The sequence below is a fragment of the Metopolophium dirhodum genome, chromosome 3, assembly GCF_019925205.1.
Source record: "Metopolophium dirhodum isolate CAU chromosome 3, ASM1992520v1, whole genome shotgun sequence".
NCBI classification, from domain to species: Eukaryota; Metazoa; Arthropoda; class Insecta; order Hemiptera; family Aphididae; genus Metopolophium; species Metopolophium dirhodum.
Window position 1 is genome coordinate 34266709 of NC_083562.1, and position 19200 is coordinate 34285908.

Below are 19200 nucleotides of genomic sequence, written 5' to 3' on the forward strand. Positions count from 1 at the left end.
ATACAAACAATCAAATCTTTCCTCTTTATGATATTAGTATAGAAGTATAGATGATCGTACGCCTTTTTTTTTTAAATCAAAACTGTGTTTTGAAAAATAATTTTAATTTAAAATGAGCATCACAGGGCATAAAATACTATCAATAATTATGAAAATTAAAGATAAGAACTTTATCTAGGGCTTGACATATTTTTTTTTGCAAATTATTCAATTCTTAAAACTTTACACTTGTTTTATCTTGTGAAAAAAATGTAATGAGTTTCGTCCTAAAATCTATAATACTTATTTTACAAGTAAAAAAAAATTTTACCTGTCTACACCACAACTACCCCACTTGTAGGTTAGGTACATAAATATTGTTATTTATACAGTTTTTGTTGTTTTTTCACTAGTGTCATTCTCGGCCGATATTTGAATTATCCGACTGAATGTGTTTTTCCGATTTTGTTTTATAAGATATCACAATGACGCGACAACAAACGATATTAGAGACACACGGGACCTCTTGTAAATTACTTTGGAATAGTTAGTATATGTTTACATACATTACAAAGGTGTTTTAAAACTTTAACTTTTTCTAATTAATATATTATTATTACCACTATCAAACCCCTTAAAACTTCTTGCCTTGACATCCTCTCTTCACGGAGTTACGCATAGCTACAACAAACACTCATCACCGGATCCTCTTTCTCTGAAAAACGCAATCACTATTTATCTTATCCCGTCGATTTAATATAATTTATTCATTAAGAACAGTTCAGATTGACGCTTTCTATTTTTGGCATGTACAATGAATTCTTAGATTGCCATTTTATTTAGTGTTTCCGTGTAAAACATTTGTAATAGGTACCTATATAATAGCTGCGTAATATTACTACGGCTGAGTACAAACCGTAAGTACATACTTTTATTTATAATTTCCACCGTTATTTTTCCTCGTTCCTGTGGTGATTAAAAATAAATATTTCATTTTTTGGTAAATCTTGTGATACATTGATACCATAAATTATTATGCCCGACAATATTCTAAACAACGATTATTATAAGCCATATTATGCTAATCATGTAGTGTACGACGTGGTCGTAGTCATTTTAAACCTTTAATGAGATACCACATTCCTCTACAACTGTCCAATTTCCTCCGAAAAAAATAAAATTAAATGTTTTCCATTTACCTCCAATAAGAAATTAAGAATATAATAAATATATTTCTAGGTCATATTATAATAACAAAAAAAAAAACTAACCTTATTATAGTAAGTTATTAAAAGTTATATTTTTAGATTCTAATCGTAATAATGATGAATGTATTGTTTATACAATAATGTGTGTTTTTTATTGTCTGTTATTAACTTTTCGAGTAGTAAAAATGCTCCAATTTATGATTTCAGCATTTATTATTTCCTAATAGAAATGTGAAACTAGTTGGTATATTCGGTATGACAAAAATGTTGGTAAGAAAAAATTGCTAGTAGTTTTTGTTGTTGTCAAAAAAAAAATTTAAGAAAAATGGGAATTTTTACATAATACCAATTTTTAACAAAATAGATTTTATTTTTTTGGTGAAACTCAAAACTAATAACCATAGACAATTCAATTTTTCACCAAATAATTTGAATCTTTTTGAGCTATTTTTAGACATGAAAAAATTTCAAATTTAGTACATTTTTTAAAATTATTGTCGATAAAAAAAGCTTGAAAATGTTATGCAAGAATCCTCATGAGTTCATCAGTTCAAAAATATTGAAGATACATAATATGCATACTTATTTTTTCAGCGTGGTAGCCACTTGTCCACTTATTTTATAATTATATTATCTTTTTGTCAAATTATGTTTAATCCAAACAAAATAAATAGCTAAAAGGGCTAAACTGTTGGCTAAATAGTTCATAATTTGGAGGAAAATGGGGATACATTTCAGTTGAAAAAAATGTTTGGAGCAAAATGAACACACCCATAACTATACACTATATCAGCGGTCACCAAATGGCGGCCCGCGGGCCGGATACGGCCCTCGGACAAATTTTATCCGGCCCGCAGATAATGAAAAAAAGGGAAAAACCGACAATAATAAGTACATAATATTATTATATATAGTACATATTATGTATTTGTTTGATTTGTCACCCGACAGTAGCTGTTTTTAAAGTTTTCAATATTAAACGTTATTATGAGACTTTACACAAATCATTTGCCGAAAAATGTCCAGTAGTTTGTGAACTTCCTAAATCAAAAATTCAGAACTGGCATATAAAATATTAAGTGCACGAATCATATACGAATCATACAAATTCATGTAGTTAGTTGATAGCAAGAGTCGCAATTTTTCTCAAAATTTTGAACCAAATTTTCTGTTTACATTATAATTATTATATTATATTTGTATTTTATTTTATTTTAATTAATTTAATTGGGTAATTATAATTTTATTTCCACTAGGCCACTATCACTATGTTACTGTTGCAATATAATAAGTAATATGTTAAGAATATTTGCTTTGCATTTTTATGGCCCCCAAAAATGTTCAAAATTCCCAATGTGGCACTCCAAAAATATTAATTGGTGACCCCTGCACTATATAGTATAATAATATAATGTATATTTTGACAACGTGACAAAATATTGAAATATTTAATGGATCTAATTTTAATCGAAAATAACTTGGTTCAAATGTACAATATAGGCAGCTACATAATCTAAAAAGAAAATTAATTTAGTCAAACGATTCGGTATTTTATTTTTTTTGTTTTTGTATATTTTCAATCCAATGCGAAACCACGTGATCGTGTATGTATGAGTGTATATGTGTTAGGGTATATACATAATATATAGGTAGGTAATTTGATTGGTTTTAAGGGTTACGTGTTTTACACTAAAAACATTTAGGCGTAATGAAATAAATTCACAAAATGGTTTATACAGAATTACATTAGTGCAAGTAATATATTGGCAAGTATTTTACATTTCGTTTCAAAAAATTTAATTCAAAATGCTAATAAGAAAATAACTTTATATTAGGAGGGGCCAGCAAGTAAAAACTCGCGAGCCACCCCGTTTAATGAGATAATAATATATATATAAGAAATAACAAAAACAAAAAGTTCCTCAATTATTGCCGTCGAGAGTTTTGAGAAAAATACATTGCACGTCATAATTTCTCTTATAGGCATTGTTCTAGTTTAGATTCATTCAAATTGAATATAATGTGAAACGAGGTATTTTATTAATTTAAAAGTTCTTAAAAACGAAGAACAAGTCAGGCTGTGATACAGTTGAAATTACATTAATGATTTGTTTTTAGCAATAATTATAGTAGTGAACTGTTGCCCAATATGATCGTTGTAAAATTATTATTGATATTACTATGATTGATTAGAGACAAATGTTTTTAAAAATGTACGCAAATAAAATATACTAAGAATGAATCTATACGGGACATTATGCCCTATTGGGTAACATGCATGGTAGACGAGCATAAACAATTGACTTACTCTTCCAATATTGACAAAAGTTATTTTTTTGAATTCAATTTGAAACCTATACAGTATAATATATTATATAGTAAAAATATTTAATAGGAATAATTGTAAAATACACGATAAATAAATACAAACGTATTAAAATGTCAAGTACGATTGGATAAAACGACAATAGTATTGTCAGAACGACGTTCCTTTGATTTAATTTATTAATTCACTTTTACGAGAATTAATTACGAAACGTTAAAACGGGATGGCGGGAGGTGTGCTATATAGATAGTTTACCTATATTGTTAGATACAATATACTATTATTATTATTATTATTATTACGACGAATTGAATTATTTCGGATTTGACTGTAAATCAAATTGCTATGTGCATAAAGCGTAAAAAACGTCGAAAAAAACATTAAACGCTCGTTGGTGACGTTTAAAGAGCCCTTGAAACCAATACCAATTTACAGTTTAGAATTGTATTATCGTAGAAGTGGGTGTGAACATTTTAATTTTCGTACGGCAATTCAAAAATATGTTATAGTTGGGACCTTTGATCTCGCGACAAAATAAAAAGGAATTCGTTTGTAAAAAAATAAAACGTGGATTAATCGTTTGGTATTTTTCAAGTTGTGTTCGAAAAATGCGCAATAAACATATTAGGTACATAGTTACGACTTAAAGTGCAAACAGTATAAGTAGGTGACTACTGCAGCTTTTTAAGAAAACTAAATTTTGAAGTGTCGATTAAATTATTTTTGTAATCGATTAAAACCCCCATGGCCGCGTTGCTCACTATTTTGACTGGTGTAAAATAATTGTTCTCCTTGAATGTTCACTCACTTCCCTCTGCGCGTCGTTAAGTAGCGGACCGAATTCTTTCCTCTCTTCTTGGTGGCGCCAAAGACGGTCCTCATCTTCTTGCCAGCATTAATACTACTGTGCACCTTCATATTTCTCCAGAAGTCAATAGCACCCTTTCTTGTTCCATCTCATTCCACTTCCTGTGATGGCCATAATAGGTCATATGACCATCTAATTCATAGAACGCTTCATAACTTAATGTTTGTTTTTTCTTTTCGTGTTCCTATTTCCTCAATGTCATCAATTATAAATCGTATACAAATTGTTACTACCATATATGTTTATCGTGTATTATAGGTTAATTAAAATTTCCTTCTAAGTTCTAATATGTTAAAATAAAATAAATGAAATGATAAGAAACGTCATAATGTGCATTCCTAAAGGCAGTCGATCATATTTGTGCACCGGTCACACTTCATTATTTCGCTTATGATATTTGTTCAGCCGACTTTGAAGTGATAACTTTCCAAGGCGCAGCACAGTCATCAGCTTAGATGACCAGTGAATCGCATTTAATCCTCCTCCAAGGGACGGTTGTATGAAGGAATAAAAAGTTTAAAAAAATTACAGTTAGGTTTTTATAGTTTCAATGTATAATATTTGTTCACTGCAAGTGTCAGACACATTTTTCTATGTTAACTTTTAATTTTATATAATATCTACGTGCAACGGATTGAAGAAGGGCACGTGAGATAATATATTTAAATATAATAGTGTTTAGGAAATGCATATTTTATGATATATTATGGGTCCGGAGAGATCGAAAGAATGGCTAATGAAGTGTAATTTATATTATCAATATAAGGACAGACAGTAACTATATTGTATTTTTATCTAAAAACTACTGGTTCTACTTCGAAAAGCCTATCTCGATTTTCATTCTGTAAATATAGGTATTCTTCAAACTCTCCATAACGCACGCACTGTAAGGGAACGACCTATCCACATTTTTTTTTTTATCATCCTTTGCATGGTAATAAAATATGTGGTTTAAACAAAAACGTTAAGCTAAAATAATTAATCAACTAAAAATAATTTTAAAAAACGAGTTTCGGTCATTCCTTTGTAGGTCCTTTTTTTAATGGATAATTCAAATATTTTTTTGCAAAATGAAAATTGGAGTACCAAAATTTGACATAATATTATACTGATGGAATTTTATCAGAACTGTTCGTTTGAATTAAAAACAAAAATTTATATTTTTGCACAGTTGATGGTTATCATGACGTGGAAGCGAGCGCGTAAAATAATCCTCAGTTTGCGTTTACTTACTATATAATACCCGTTTAACCCTACATAAAAGATCATTTACGACCAGCGCAACGACATAATGACTGATGCCGAATACATTTAATAATATGAAGTGGGCTTTACAATGTTTCCTAGAATTTAATAGTCACGAAACCCGCTCCTGGCCTAACCTTAAGTCCGAAATGCATGATGTAGAGAAGATATAAGGAGATAAGGTGAAGCCTCGTATCTTTCAATGCTGCTATAACGCGATGATATTGATGCGCCAAAAACTCTGACAATTCGGTAGTTTGGATTTTCTCGCCAGAGTATGGGAGCGATTTTTATGATCGTTGTGTTGAAGATTTGTACTTAATTTTTATTTACATAATATGATAAAATATGTTGTTAAAAAGTCAATACCTAATCATAATTTTAATTTTAAACATAATATTTTAGATACAATTATAAATATTTAACATGAAATAAAGTGTTCGAAATTTCGAATCTTAATGACGTTACCTATTGACTATTATTATGTTGGATCATTATTATGATAAATCTTAAATGCAATGAAAAAAAATTATTTATTCTGTTCCTTATATGTAGTCACTATAATAGTTAATAAATAAACACAATCTAATTTAAAACCCATTATTTATAAGATTTATTCATAGATAAAATGGCAAATCGAGATAAATTATAATTTTTATATAATAATAAATAAGTCGTTTGTTCCTTTTATTAATGCTATAATAGTTTATAAAGGTTCATTATTTTGTAAAATTATATTTTTAGTACAAATAGGTTAACAATGTAAAATACCCTAAGCAAGGTTTTAGGTAACCAATCTCAAGAGGTTAGTAAAATAATAATTACGTCGGCTACACAGCAAAACCTCGTAAGTCACTTTTATCATATTGTTCAGGAGAAGCGAAAAACTGTGATACGTATTAATATTTGACAATTATAAACTGTTATAACTTTATACTGCTTTTATGAATACTCCACATTGTTGAAAGACAAAAAAATTAACATTTTAATATAATTGTGTAAATAATTTGACTTATGAGTTTTTGATTTTTAAAAAACTTGACTTACGAGTTCTTGTAATTAATTTATTTTACTTAGGAGGTTTTGATTTTAAGTAAATTTGACTTACGAGTTTTTGATTAAACATTAAAATCTTTTTATTTATAATAATTCATATAAATATTATTCAACATTATAATATAATATTATTAAAAATACAAATTGCATTAAATTATAAAAAAAGTAGAATCACATATTTTTCCTAACTCTCTTGCAGATCTACTTTCTGTAAATGAGAATTTACCCTTTTCATTTTTTTTCAGGCCTTTATAGTCTTTACCCTGCATTCTAAGTATTTTATTTTTATTTTTTAGCCATTCTAGTTCGTCACCTTCTTCATACTTCAGTTTTCTTTTCACCTTTACTACATTTTCTGTTGAACTACCATCATCAGTTTCTATTTCTAAAATTTAAATCATTATTTTAACTATAAATATTAAATAATAAAAAAACCCCTAACATGTTGTACCTTCAATTATAGTAAGTGAATCATCAATATTAACCATTTTATCACTCAACATTCCTACATTAGGATCAGTCTCAACTTCAAATGCCATATCAAAAAGATTAATTTGAGTAATACAGTCTTCATTATTTACAATATCAGTCTCCAGATCTAATGAGTTATATTATTAAATGTATACAATATTATGAGTAAAATAAAATGTAAAACATAAAAAAAACACCTAACATGTTTTACCTTCAATTACAGCTAGTGAATCATCAATGTTATTCATATCATCTCTAACAAAAACAATCACAGAATTCTGAGCACTAGTATCAGAATCTTCTGAATCACTAAAAGTGTTTAAAACTTTAAAAGTGATTGAATTCCACTGTCTGGTAACATTTTTAATACAATAATGTATTATAATTATTTCAAACGTTTAAAATAATAATATTATAATAACTCATAAGTCATAACCGTAGGTATGTAAATACTACCTATATGACTCATAATATAAGTATTAATTTGTTACCTATTGATACTGTTGTTACGAGTTTTTGTTTTTGTGTATTACCTTTTTAAAATAGCGGGAAAAAAATGATATTATGGTATCAAAATGTGCAGAAATGTACAGTGCATCCAATAAAAGAAAAAATAATTTTTTTTTTAAATTTCGACTTCCGAGGTTTTGCTGTGTAGCCGATTATATTAATAACGAGTTAAGAGTTGAGAGTACAATATGGAACTTTTAATATTATGTAAGAATTGATAAAAGGCAAAAATGTTAAGTACTTATTTTGTATTACTTTATATACATGCATAATAATGTATTCGCAACAAAAATAAAACAGACTTCCGGTGAATTGTGGTGCGACCAACAGGCACATACTAAAATATCGTAAAAACTGGCAACCAAAATATATACGCATCTCCTGATCTTCTCTATATCATGTTAAAATGTCAATCTGGTTAGGATGACAGACCCAGGATTTTTTAGGGGTATGATATAGGTAAATTTAAATACATTTTAGGAAAATTTTAGGAAAAAAAGTTTTAATGTATATAAATATTATATTATTATACTATATATAGTATATAATTCATAAGAGGATATATTTGGCGGATCGTTGCTCTAGCGGCAGTCCGAAATAGTTATTGTGTGACAATTTAATAACAGCTAAAATATAGAGTTGGGTCCTTAATGGGTACAGCAAATTAATAATTATGACTTAGATTAAAATTTAGATAATAATGAGTATTGTATATTATAATAATACAGGTACTATAACAAATTATAGTGTAGATTAGTATTTAGATAATAATCAATATTAATTTACTAATGCAGTTAAGTCATTTTATCAATACAAAATATAATACAGCGAAACTTCAATATTACAGCCTCATGAGCAACAAAAAATAAAAACGCGTTGAATGTAGAGAATTTCGATAAATAGAGTTAAATGAATTGGGTTCTAATTTGATTTGGATCTCAAAAATATTTCATTAAACAGAAAATTGTGTTAAATGGGAGTTCGCTATAAAGAAATTTCACTGTAAAAATATGCATATCAATATAATATCTAAAAACGACTAGGGAAGACTTCCTGAGCACAGGGCGCACTTTCTTGCGGGCGCAGATAAATTTATTTTAAGAAGAAAAAATTCCTATTTACATAAGTACCTATGTGGCTATGTTTGATATCATATTATAATGATGGAAACCGGAAATTGTAATCTATTCTGATTTCTAAACCTATTGAATTAATAACTATCACTTTAATTAATTAATAATATTTAAAATATATGCAATTATAAAATGTCACTTAGGGATTGCTGGAAAAAGTATGAAAAATGTATAAATGCATACAAAATTAAAAAACTATTAAACTAAAAAAAAAGCAGGGAGAGGTCCACTGATACCCGTTCGTAAGTGTACTTTAAAAAGCAAAAAAAATATAATATTATGCTTTAATGGAAACGGAATCTGCAGTCCCCATATATTAAATAATACAAACAAAAAGATTGAATATATACTAAAACACAAAATATAAAATATGATCAGAGGTCAGTTGGGACCTGCAGTTACCGGCAATATTATTTAAATGTACCTATAAATATATTATATATAACACTTATAATATACGGTAGGTATCCACAATAACATCGGATGAGGTTCAAGGCAGTGGCGCAAATAGACGGGGGGTTTCGGGGGGCTTAGCCCCCTCAAAATGACTCAAAACCCCCTAAAAAAAAAAAAAATTGTTTGGAACTTGAACCCCTCTTAACATTTTTCCTATTTACGCCACTGAAAAGGCGATGGAAAAAATGAATTTTAAAAAGGTTGAGCATGGGCCCGGCGTGCGCTACCGCCCTGCTCCAGATCATATTTTTGTAACAAGTGTTTTTGCTCTTTAATCATTCTGGGCAGATCTATGAACAGTCCGAGTGTGTACCTATGTTTTAAACGAATTTTTTTATAAAATTGTATTTTTACGCATCAACCAATGGTATAGTAGGTAGGTATTATATGAGATATTATATTATAATATAGAATATAATATATGATGCTCTCGTAAAACACTTTGGATAAGTTTTTTATACTTTATAAGTAGGTAGTTATAATAATATATATTTAAATATGAATATATACATTTTTCCTAACATTTTGTTGTCAAATTGGCCTACTATAACAAACTGCAGCTTAAAAATGGTTGCGCTGACATCCGATTTACGATAAGAGTTTTACATTTTGGTAATAATAATTCATAGGCAATTGTGTGTTCTGAACCACGTGGAGATCATCTGAACGTTTTATTTTTATGTAATTCCTTCGTCTAATCTCTCCGCGTATTATATGTTTGTAAGTTCTATTTTGTAATGCGATGCAATTTGTTCGACTTTGTATACATATACCATACTGCAGTATATAGTACGTGATGTTTTTCTTGGGTTTAGTAAAACGAGTTACCATATGGGTAAAAAAAAAAGATAATATTCTGATAAGCCACACGCAAGCAGCAACGGCCTGTGTGAATTGTATTTTTAAGGCGTTTTTCGAGATGGCGATGTTGAACCTTATATCGTTGCTCTTGATCTTCAATTTGACCTCGCAGTCCTCTTATCTTCCCGCAGGATTCGCTTTGGCTATATCCCTCTGGGCACTTATGAGTGACTCTTAGGCGCTTATATCCTGCGCGGGTCGTTTATCCTAAATGGCTTAAAAACAACTCGAAAGCTACGTTAATTTTACGTTCCTTCGGGTACTTATATACAATGGAACTATTTGAAAGATTTGATTTAAAAAATTATATTACGTAATAGTAATGTAATATTGTTTATGGGTACATTTTTCTGCAAAATTTTACAACGAAATGTTAACATTTTAATTATAATAATATATTATATACATTTTTGTAAACGATATTTCATCACACTTTACAACTCTAATTACAACGTCGCTGTAATTAAACTTGCGTTAAATACCTATATATAATATTAAAAGTTTACTTGAACTTACATATATTATTAAAACCATGTGATATTATAACAAAATGTGTCAACTGCAAGAAATCAACCGTCAGTTGTATACGTATGTAAAGTACCTATAATATACTGTTACGGTTTATAATATACAATAAACATTTATATCTAGATATTATATAGAAATATAGCGTGACGTAGGAACTCATATCAGTGATGCAACCTGTGGATTTTGAGGGTCCACAATATTCGCGATTCATGTGTGGAACGTTATGAAACGTTTTTGATAAAAGTATAGGTGGATCTTAGAATTATGAAATTACTTGTAATTTAATTAATAATATGAAGTCAAGACATTATATTTATTTACTATAGCCAAACGCTGAAACGCTTTATAAATAAAATTGTTATTGTTATATTATTATTATCTCTTATCTGTATCTATTATACTATTACAATTAGGTACCTTCCTATAACACACAAAAAATATATTCATATCAATGTAAAAATGTATCAATATTTTTAATATATAGTATTATACATATACTATTATCACGTATTCTATATAATAAAATATATTTTATTAATTTTGTTAGTACCTATATTATAACATAATGTTATATTTCGAGGTCAATTGGTTAGTGTTCAGGAATCTACATAATATATAACCCGGTTTGGTGCCTAAGTACGAATCACTGCTCTACTGCCGTTGCTATAATACCTACATCGACCCTGGATATATTACACAATATTATAGAACTGTTCGAAATACAATCGACTGTTTATATTACATAAAAATTGTTGGATAGGTTCAATGTAATTCTGTTTCATGTGTGCCGCTAAGATCACGGGCATAACAAAAATGAATTGATTAAAATTAACAGTAGTTGTTGACATTATAAATCCAAATAGTTCGGTTTATTTTCAGTCTTGGAATTTCTCCGTTTGGCACAGTAGTTATCATTTTCAGCACAGAAACAAAAAACCTTACCGTCCATTAACGATTCGGTTTTACGTGTACATAGTTAGTTTGACACACGTATCGGACTAACTCACCCACCTGCCAAAAAATATGGATTTTATTATTATATTAAATGGTGCTTCGACGACGAGGTACAACGTGTGACCCGCGAAATACGTTCTGAATGTACCGACGATCCAACCATCGATCTAAATAAAAATAAAAAAAACATACGTTAGTGTAAAATTCTCAAGTGTATAATAAGCATAATATAGTATTTGTCGACTGTACCGAGAAATAAAAAAATTTAGTGCTATTTCAAACAATAAATCTTCTCTTAAAACTGTATATAGTTTCATCCTTACGCATTGAAATAGTTATAAACTTTACGACTTTTACAGCACACCACCATTTACGACCATTTTCAATAAGTTCTTTACGCAAATATTTAAAACGTCGATAAAGAATTAGGAATTATTAGTTGACACAAAAAAATACACTATCACTGAAGACAGTTATTTGAATTCAGGGCCGCTCTTAGGGAGGATGGACAGGGGCCAAACCTCACGTTCAAAATATGGTTTTAAAAGTTATATTATTTTGAAGCATCATTTAAAATTTTTAATTTTCATAAAGAGATAAAGAGTTAGTTAGAAAGTCATATATAAATATATAATATTAAGGAATACATAAATAACTGTCAAGGTTGAGCATATGACAATGATGGAGCAATATTATGGTAAGGCCTGTAAGCTGTAACCAACTGGGTTCCAATAATATTTCCATAAAACCTTAGAGGCTTTTTTTGTTTTATGCACTACTCGTAGCCTTAATTCGCGTTTTAAGAGTCTGCAAGGTACATGGTATCGTCCATATACCAGCTAATATGCCTTTATATTGGTGTAATTCAAAGATCACTTTTACCATAAACGCTACATTCTGTTTCTAACGAAAGGTGCACTATTCTTCTGAATAAATTAACACGAAGAGTAAAAGAAAAGTGTGTATTTTAAAAACACACTTGTAAATATAGAAATGTTATTAGGTTTTGTATTTATTTTCACAGTGAACCTTGCAATTATTTTTGCACTGGGCTTAGAAAATAATTCTAAAATCGACCCGGTAGGAATATTATGTAGGTAACGATTATGGTAAGATCGTTACTATATTATATATTTACAGACAATGTTTTAAAAACCTATTTATTCATCAGTTATATAAAGTTATCAAAGTTACTACTTATGCGGTGTCATCTCCAGATTTAATTATTGACGATCGTGTAAGAAATTGCGTACAAAAGCCCATTTCGATCATAATACCTGTACACGCATAGGTACATATTGTTGTATTTACGATAGGTCGTAAATATACGTCGAGAGACTCTGAAGATTACTGTAGATTACGACGAAACTGTCCGAACCGAAATTAATTTTAAGTCCACCGGCGAAATCGTCGACGATGATTATCCTAAATACTAATACTTGGTATGCCACTGTTTAACATTCATTTTTTATTTCTTATCTTTGGGTAATTAATTTTAATAATAAATATGTAATATTCCTCCGAGGCAATAAAAAGGAAGTAGGTACGCGTAGACAACTATTCTTTCCGTTACTTAAGTTTTTTATTTATACACACAACAACAACGTTTAGCTCTAACTCGACTAACGTGGGTGTAATAATAAAAATTGTTTAAAAGTAAAAATAAAATTAACATTGTAAAAACATTTTGTATGTTAAACAGCTAATTAATTAAATAAATAAAAAAAAGGAAGTGAAAAAATGTTAGCCTTCGCCTCAGCGGCCCTACGCAACGAGCTGTTGTATAACTATATATAATAATATACCATGACTTACCAGTGCAGCGATCTGCAGTCTTATTCTAATCGCAAATAGCTTTTCGGGTAAAGAAAAACGTACAATGCACCAGCGTTTACTAAAAAAATTTCTATTGTTTTGTACAAAATAAAAAATACGAAACGCGCCTGAAGGGTTTACGTTGCGTTGCATACCTAATTACCTAGGTACCTATTATAAAAAATGTTCTAACAACGATAACCGTAATCGGTATAGTGTTTGTTAGATCGATTTAAATGTAGTGCAGGTATACAACGGCTATTGTCGTTGATATTCTGATATTAGTAATTTTATTTAGGGTAAATATGTATACCTACCTAATATAATAATACGCTTTTGCATTTTTTTAGTGTTTGGTAAAAAGAAAAAACCAGCTACCTACATTATTCCAAAATTTGTTTCATGACCTAATTATGGTTCTGTATGGCATTCTATACTCTATATATTTTAGAGTACCTATTGGTATTTGTATATGGTATGAGTGAGTATTTTAGAATTTGGTAAGTTTTTAAGGCATATTATCTTAGAATTTTTTTAATATAGTACTATAGAATGCTCTCTCTTACATCTGTTGTCTATATATTATTATGGATTAGATTAATTTTCTATTATTGCAAATATAATAACAAACTCTTCGAAATGATTTACACAGTTAATATAGGTAAAGACGTTGTTTCATAAAAAAGTTCAAACACAATTTTTCAGGATCAATTTGAAGCAAATACAACTTTTATTAATTCAAAAATTCAAACTATGAATTTTGAATGACTTATGATCTTACAACTTTAGAAAGCCAGACTATATTTTTACTAGCAAATTGAATTCAAACATTCGAAACTGCACGAAGGACGTGATATGTACCTAATAATAGTATTGAGATGTGGACATGTATTTATAAAAAATAAAGGTTTTCACTTTATGACCAATATTTTAAAATTTTTATAATTTACAATTATTTTTACATTATACTTTTCTACCTTAGTCGTATTATTGTATTGAAAACTCAGCGTACATATTATACCTATACAATGTTCTATGTATTTGGTCTAAAAACTAATAAAAAGCTAATAACAATAATAGTTGTAAAGAAAAACATTATCACAAATAATTGTAATATAATTAATGACATATACCATGAATAAAATCCTAAATTTGTTAGTTTTTCAAAATATGTATCTTGAATGTATTTTAAGAATTTGGACTCGAAAAAGTGCCAATAAAATTTACAAAAATATATTTATAATACGAATAATAAGCGATAAGGAACGTTTTAATTATACTTCGTTGTTTTCTAAAACGTGACCAACTTATTAAAATATTTGATTAAATAAGTTCTTGATTAAAATTAAGTACTAAGCTATATGGTACGTAATACAATAGTATATACAATAATGATATCCTTCGACTTAACTCGTTCAATATTCGTGGTTAAAATTAATTAATTGTACTATTGTACTTATAAGTCCCAATGTCCCGTCATTAAATGGTTAACAATGCGTATAAATTATTTTTCAATAACATAGTTTAAAACCAGCTCAGTAATATTAAGCTATATGGTTGTAGCGATTTGTTTTTAAACTTTAAGGTGACGTGCCTCCTCCCCTCAGCTGTATTTCTAAACAATTGCATACAGTTAAAAACAAAATTACAAAAAAAAAACATATTATAATATCGAAATTTTCTGAAATTTATGATTTCCCCCTCCCCCCTAACCATATCACTGGAGCCATCCGTGGTAATGACTGAATTGACACTATACTGCTGATTACTTACTCATACTAGTGGAAGAAATTGACGAAGATTGTCTATTTTCCATTACCATCATTTACCAAGATGCAATCATTAAAGCAGGGAAACAGTTCGTAGCTATACTACGATTACGCGTATCCGTATATTTTTTTTTTAATTTGTTACAAATTTAAATTTAAAATGTCTAAAAAAATCTGTAATTTTAATCCCAAATTAAAATTAAATCTCAAAAAGATAAAAAAAAGACTATGATATTCTGTGAAATGAGTTAGGGTTAACGGGATTTTATTTTTTGTACTGAGGAAAAAGTACAAAAAAATTTAAAAAGTCTCATTTTCTAACATGAAAACCTTAGCAGGGGTAGCGAACCTATGGAACGCGTGCCAAACGTTAATAAGAAGTGTAAAAATTATATCTAGAAAAAAATAATATTTGATATATCTAAACAATATACGTAAGTAGTTACTAATAATTACAAAATGTTAAAAGTTTGTAACTCGATTCCAGACATAATAATTAGGTATTGATTGTACTGAAAAACATTTTTCATTCCATACTTTCAATGTCTGTGTAAATATTATACACACTATACAGTGTAACTATAATACATACCTTGTGCCTAATTATGTTATCAATTGATGGACTTATATTTCAATTAATAAAATTGAAAATAGATACGCTCCCGATATTAAAGATTATCGATGATGAATAAACAAAAATCTAATTAAAAAATAACAAAGTAAGTGCTGAATAAGAAAGTTTATAAGAATTATAATACTCGCTATTTATAAATTACGGAGATAGTATAAAAATGTTTCCAAATAAGGAGTTCTCTTAACACCCTTCTCGTCCTTCCTCGATTAGCCCGAAAACAATGTTTATAGATAATATGAACATAACTGGCGCGTGAAGTTTTTTTTTAAAACTTTGATTACAATATTTTGGCGCGTTGCCCAAAAAAGGTGAGCCACCCTCGCTTTGCATAGGTTGATCGGTAGTATAAGTATAACTTTCTTCTCCACGACCATAAAATATTACTTCGGATGGTTTGAATTCTTTTTTCTTCAATTCTTCGACTATAATAACTGCCAGCAGTCCAGCGTAAAACGGAATGCCTCTCGTGTAGAATGGCCTGTAAAAATTCCCGAACTCATGGGAGGTGCTGGGGCTCTCGAAAAATCTATATAGAATATCAATACGGTAATATTGTTTTACTGAAGACGGATCAAATGTTACAATATTATTGGCATCACGTCACCATATTGATAGTAAATGTTCACTAAATGATAAATGTCTTTACACAATATGCTTCATAATATAAAAATACCTTTTTTCAATATGCCTAGAAATTATTGTTGACGTAAAGTTTAAAATATGGTCTGACCCGGTTTGACATAAATTCGGAAGCTATTTTATATTTTGAAGACATTAAAATATTATATACTAAGCTTTTAAATTGTAATAAACGGTATAACATACTTCTCTTTTACACAATCTATAATTTTAGTTATGGTATAGCAGTCTGGGGCGGAATGAATGATATACATTTGACTAACTTGGAGGTTACAATACGCACATTAATTAAAATAATACTTAAGAAACTCGCTATGTCTTACCAACAAACAATTTATATGAAGAGTTTAATTTTCTTCAAAAGTAAAATATGTTAATTCATCTGTACCACAATATGAATATAATACACGTTTGAAAAATCTTAGTAATCTAAATGTTTTACAATTTAACGATTTGCAAAAATGAATACAATACAATATGTAAGTATTAATCTATCTTAGAAGTATCTACAGCTATTCGTTTTTGAATAACAACAAAATAGCATAATCGTTACATGAGAAATCGAGTGAATATCAAATGTAAAAATATGAATTTCAAACGCTCATAAAAATTTAATTTGTCTTTCTTGTAGATATTTTTTTTTTGGATAAAGGTAGACAAACTTATGGATAATCTTGTATTACATTTTCAAATCTTAGATTTAAAAAGAAACATTTTTATGAATCCTCAACTCAAAATAATTTGCTAATTTTCATGATTTTTCCGTATTTTGTCAAGATTTGAACTTTAAATGCTTATAAATAAAAACTGTGAGTAAGGATTTTTAATTTTTTTCATCTGCCTTTGAAACAATAACCTAGGAGCCTTGTATCAAATTGTCAAGCTTTTTTACCAAACAAATAAAGTTATATTTAATCATTTTTAAAATTTTTTTTATTTGTTGAGCAAAAGGGAAAAACAATCAATTATTTACAACATCAGTACTACAAATATTAGTATTATAGTACTATAAATTACCATAATAGATACTGTTATTTAATAGAAAGATTTAAGTTTAATAACTTCATATGAAACCCAAAACTTTACTATGCGATGTTTGGTGGGGGGGGGGGGGATAACTTGATGCGGGATGGGCCCTGCAATATGATTTTAGCTAACCTTGAAATGATTTGAAATCTGGTTTATCCTGTTTTCCTAGAGTATTCAATGGACCGTGGTCGAGGACCGCAAGACAACTATTTTTCACCAATAGGGCTAATATTTCAGTGATCTATGGTGAAGGGAAGAACACCTGTTGGACTGATATGTTAATATGTTAATTTATCGGAGGTCAGCCAACATCAGACTATGGTCCGCGGACTTGCACCAATATGGACCTCTGCCCCACGCGTATGATATTATAATATTTCTAACGATATTGTAATACGCTATAGGTATAATATACCGCTCACCTGGTAGTCGATTTCTATGAAGTTACTGATCACCAACACATTTTTCCACCAGTAGTTTTTACATTTCTGCGCCTCAGGCCACATTCTGGACGCCCAGAAGGGGCCATTGTACGGTACGGTATGAAATACATCGTAATAGGATCGTCGCTCCATAGGCTGGTAGAATCCTGTGAAATCATGCAAGGCATAAACCTTCTACGTCACAAATATGTTAATATCGCTGAACGTTTTATGTAGAACGACACGACAAAGTACGTATTCTACATTTTATTATGCTTAATTTGTCATTATTATTATTACTATGTATAGTAATAAATATTATTTATTTTAGCTCAGGTACTTGTAAAATATTATCATCGGTATCTGGATCCAACCGGACCCACGTTTGATTAGCTGTGGCTTGATCATGACTAGGGCTGGGATTTATATGTAATAAAAAACCAAAAATATGTACATATATATGTAATTAAAATTGCCAAAATATGTAGTATAAAATAAAAAATATGTAGTATAAAACAAAAATTTTGTACAAAGAAAAATTTAAAAAAATACAATAAATTGATGTTTAATCAATTGTAAGGGATAATTTTTTCTAAGAGTACTACGGTCTGGCATAGATTTACCTATGTTTTTTTCTAAAAATTCTTTGAAATGTGGATTATCTAATTTAGCAAGAGGTATATCTGCCTTAATCATTGCACGACATAATTCTATATTAAAACTACATTTACTTGAAGATGATGTAAGAAATTGCTGCTTTGATTGTACTTGTTTTTTTACTAATCGTTCTTTGTTAGATTTATGTTTTGATGTTGAGATATGTTGAGTTATCTGACATTTTTGAGTAGTTGAAACACTTATATCACACGCATTGCAGTAAAGTACATTATTATCACTCGAAAAAGTTTCGTTAGGAAAATCACGGATAACATTTGAAATTTTAGTTGAAATAGATCGAGCTACTTTAGGCATTATATTTACTAATTTATTATTATGTCTTTAGTTTTAAATTATAATTTATAACTCGAAATGCAAAGATGTTTTCACTACCACGCGAACACAAGAACTGATAGTCTGTTAGGTACTGTTGTAAATTCGTAAATATATTTTGTCAAATAATTGTATAACATAAAGTATAATCTAACATCATTAAGGTATGGTTATCGAACAGAAACAGATAAGATAAACTAAAATCAAGTTATTAATATTATTTATTTTAACCTACTTATTTCCTATATGCATTATACACTTACAATTTTCTGAATACCGTTATCGAAATACTATTATAATATTACTA

The 19200-nt window shown here is 28.9% G+C and overlaps 2 protein-coding genes across 2 annotated transcripts; both read right to left on the bottom strand.

Annotated features, from left to right (window-relative positions):
* Positions 1-6831: 6831 nt before the first annotated feature.
* LOC132942093 (uncharacterized) lies at positions 6832-11590 on the bottom strand. The gene is made up of 5 exons (XM_061010397.1): positions 11584-11590; positions 11059-11062; positions 7365-7504; positions 7134-7280; positions 6832-7067 (listed from the first exon to the last, which is right to left on the bottom strand). The coding sequence occupies exons 1-5, from the start codon at positions 11588-11590 to the stop codon at positions 6832-6834; spliced, it is 534 nt and encodes a 177-aa protein (XP_060866380.1).
* Positions 11490-18875, bottom strand: LOC132942096 (uncharacterized). The gene is made up of 3 exons (XM_061010401.1): positions 18635-18875; positions 17904-18070; positions 11490-11762 (listed from the first exon to the last, which is right to left on the bottom strand). The coding sequence occupies exons 1-3, from the start codon at positions 18873-18875 to the stop codon at positions 11640-11642; spliced, it is 531 nt and encodes a 176-aa protein (XP_060866384.1). The 3' UTR covers positions 11490-11639.
* Positions 18876-19200: the final 325 nt, after the last annotated feature.

What these genes read in the sequence shown, in the direction of transcription:
- LOC132942096 (XM_061010401.1), bottom strand. Translation starts at nt 18,875, where the DNA reads ATGCCTAAAGTAGCTCGATCTATTTCAACTAAAATTTCAAATGTTATC. An exon ending in ATTTCTTACATCATCTTCAA is followed by an intron (nt 18,071 to 18,634) that starts GTAAATGTAGTT and finishes ATGATTTCACAG; the next exon opens with GATTCTACCAGCCTATGGAG. An exon ending in TCATAGAAATCGACTACCAG is followed by an intron (nt 11,763 to 17,903) that starts GTGAGCGGTATA and finishes ATTTTTATTTAG; the next exon opens with ATCGATGGTTGGATCGTCGG.
- LOC132942093 (XM_061010397.1), bottom strand. An exon ending in TTCACTAGCTGTAATTGAAG is followed by an intron (nt 7,281 to 7,364) that starts GTAAAACATGTT and finishes ATAACTCATTAG; the next exon opens with ATCTGGAGACTGATATTGTA. An exon ending in TTCACTTACTATAATTGAAG is followed by an intron (nt 7,068 to 7,133) that starts GTACAACATGTT and finishes TTTAAATTTTAG; the next exon opens with AAATAGAAACTGATGATGGT.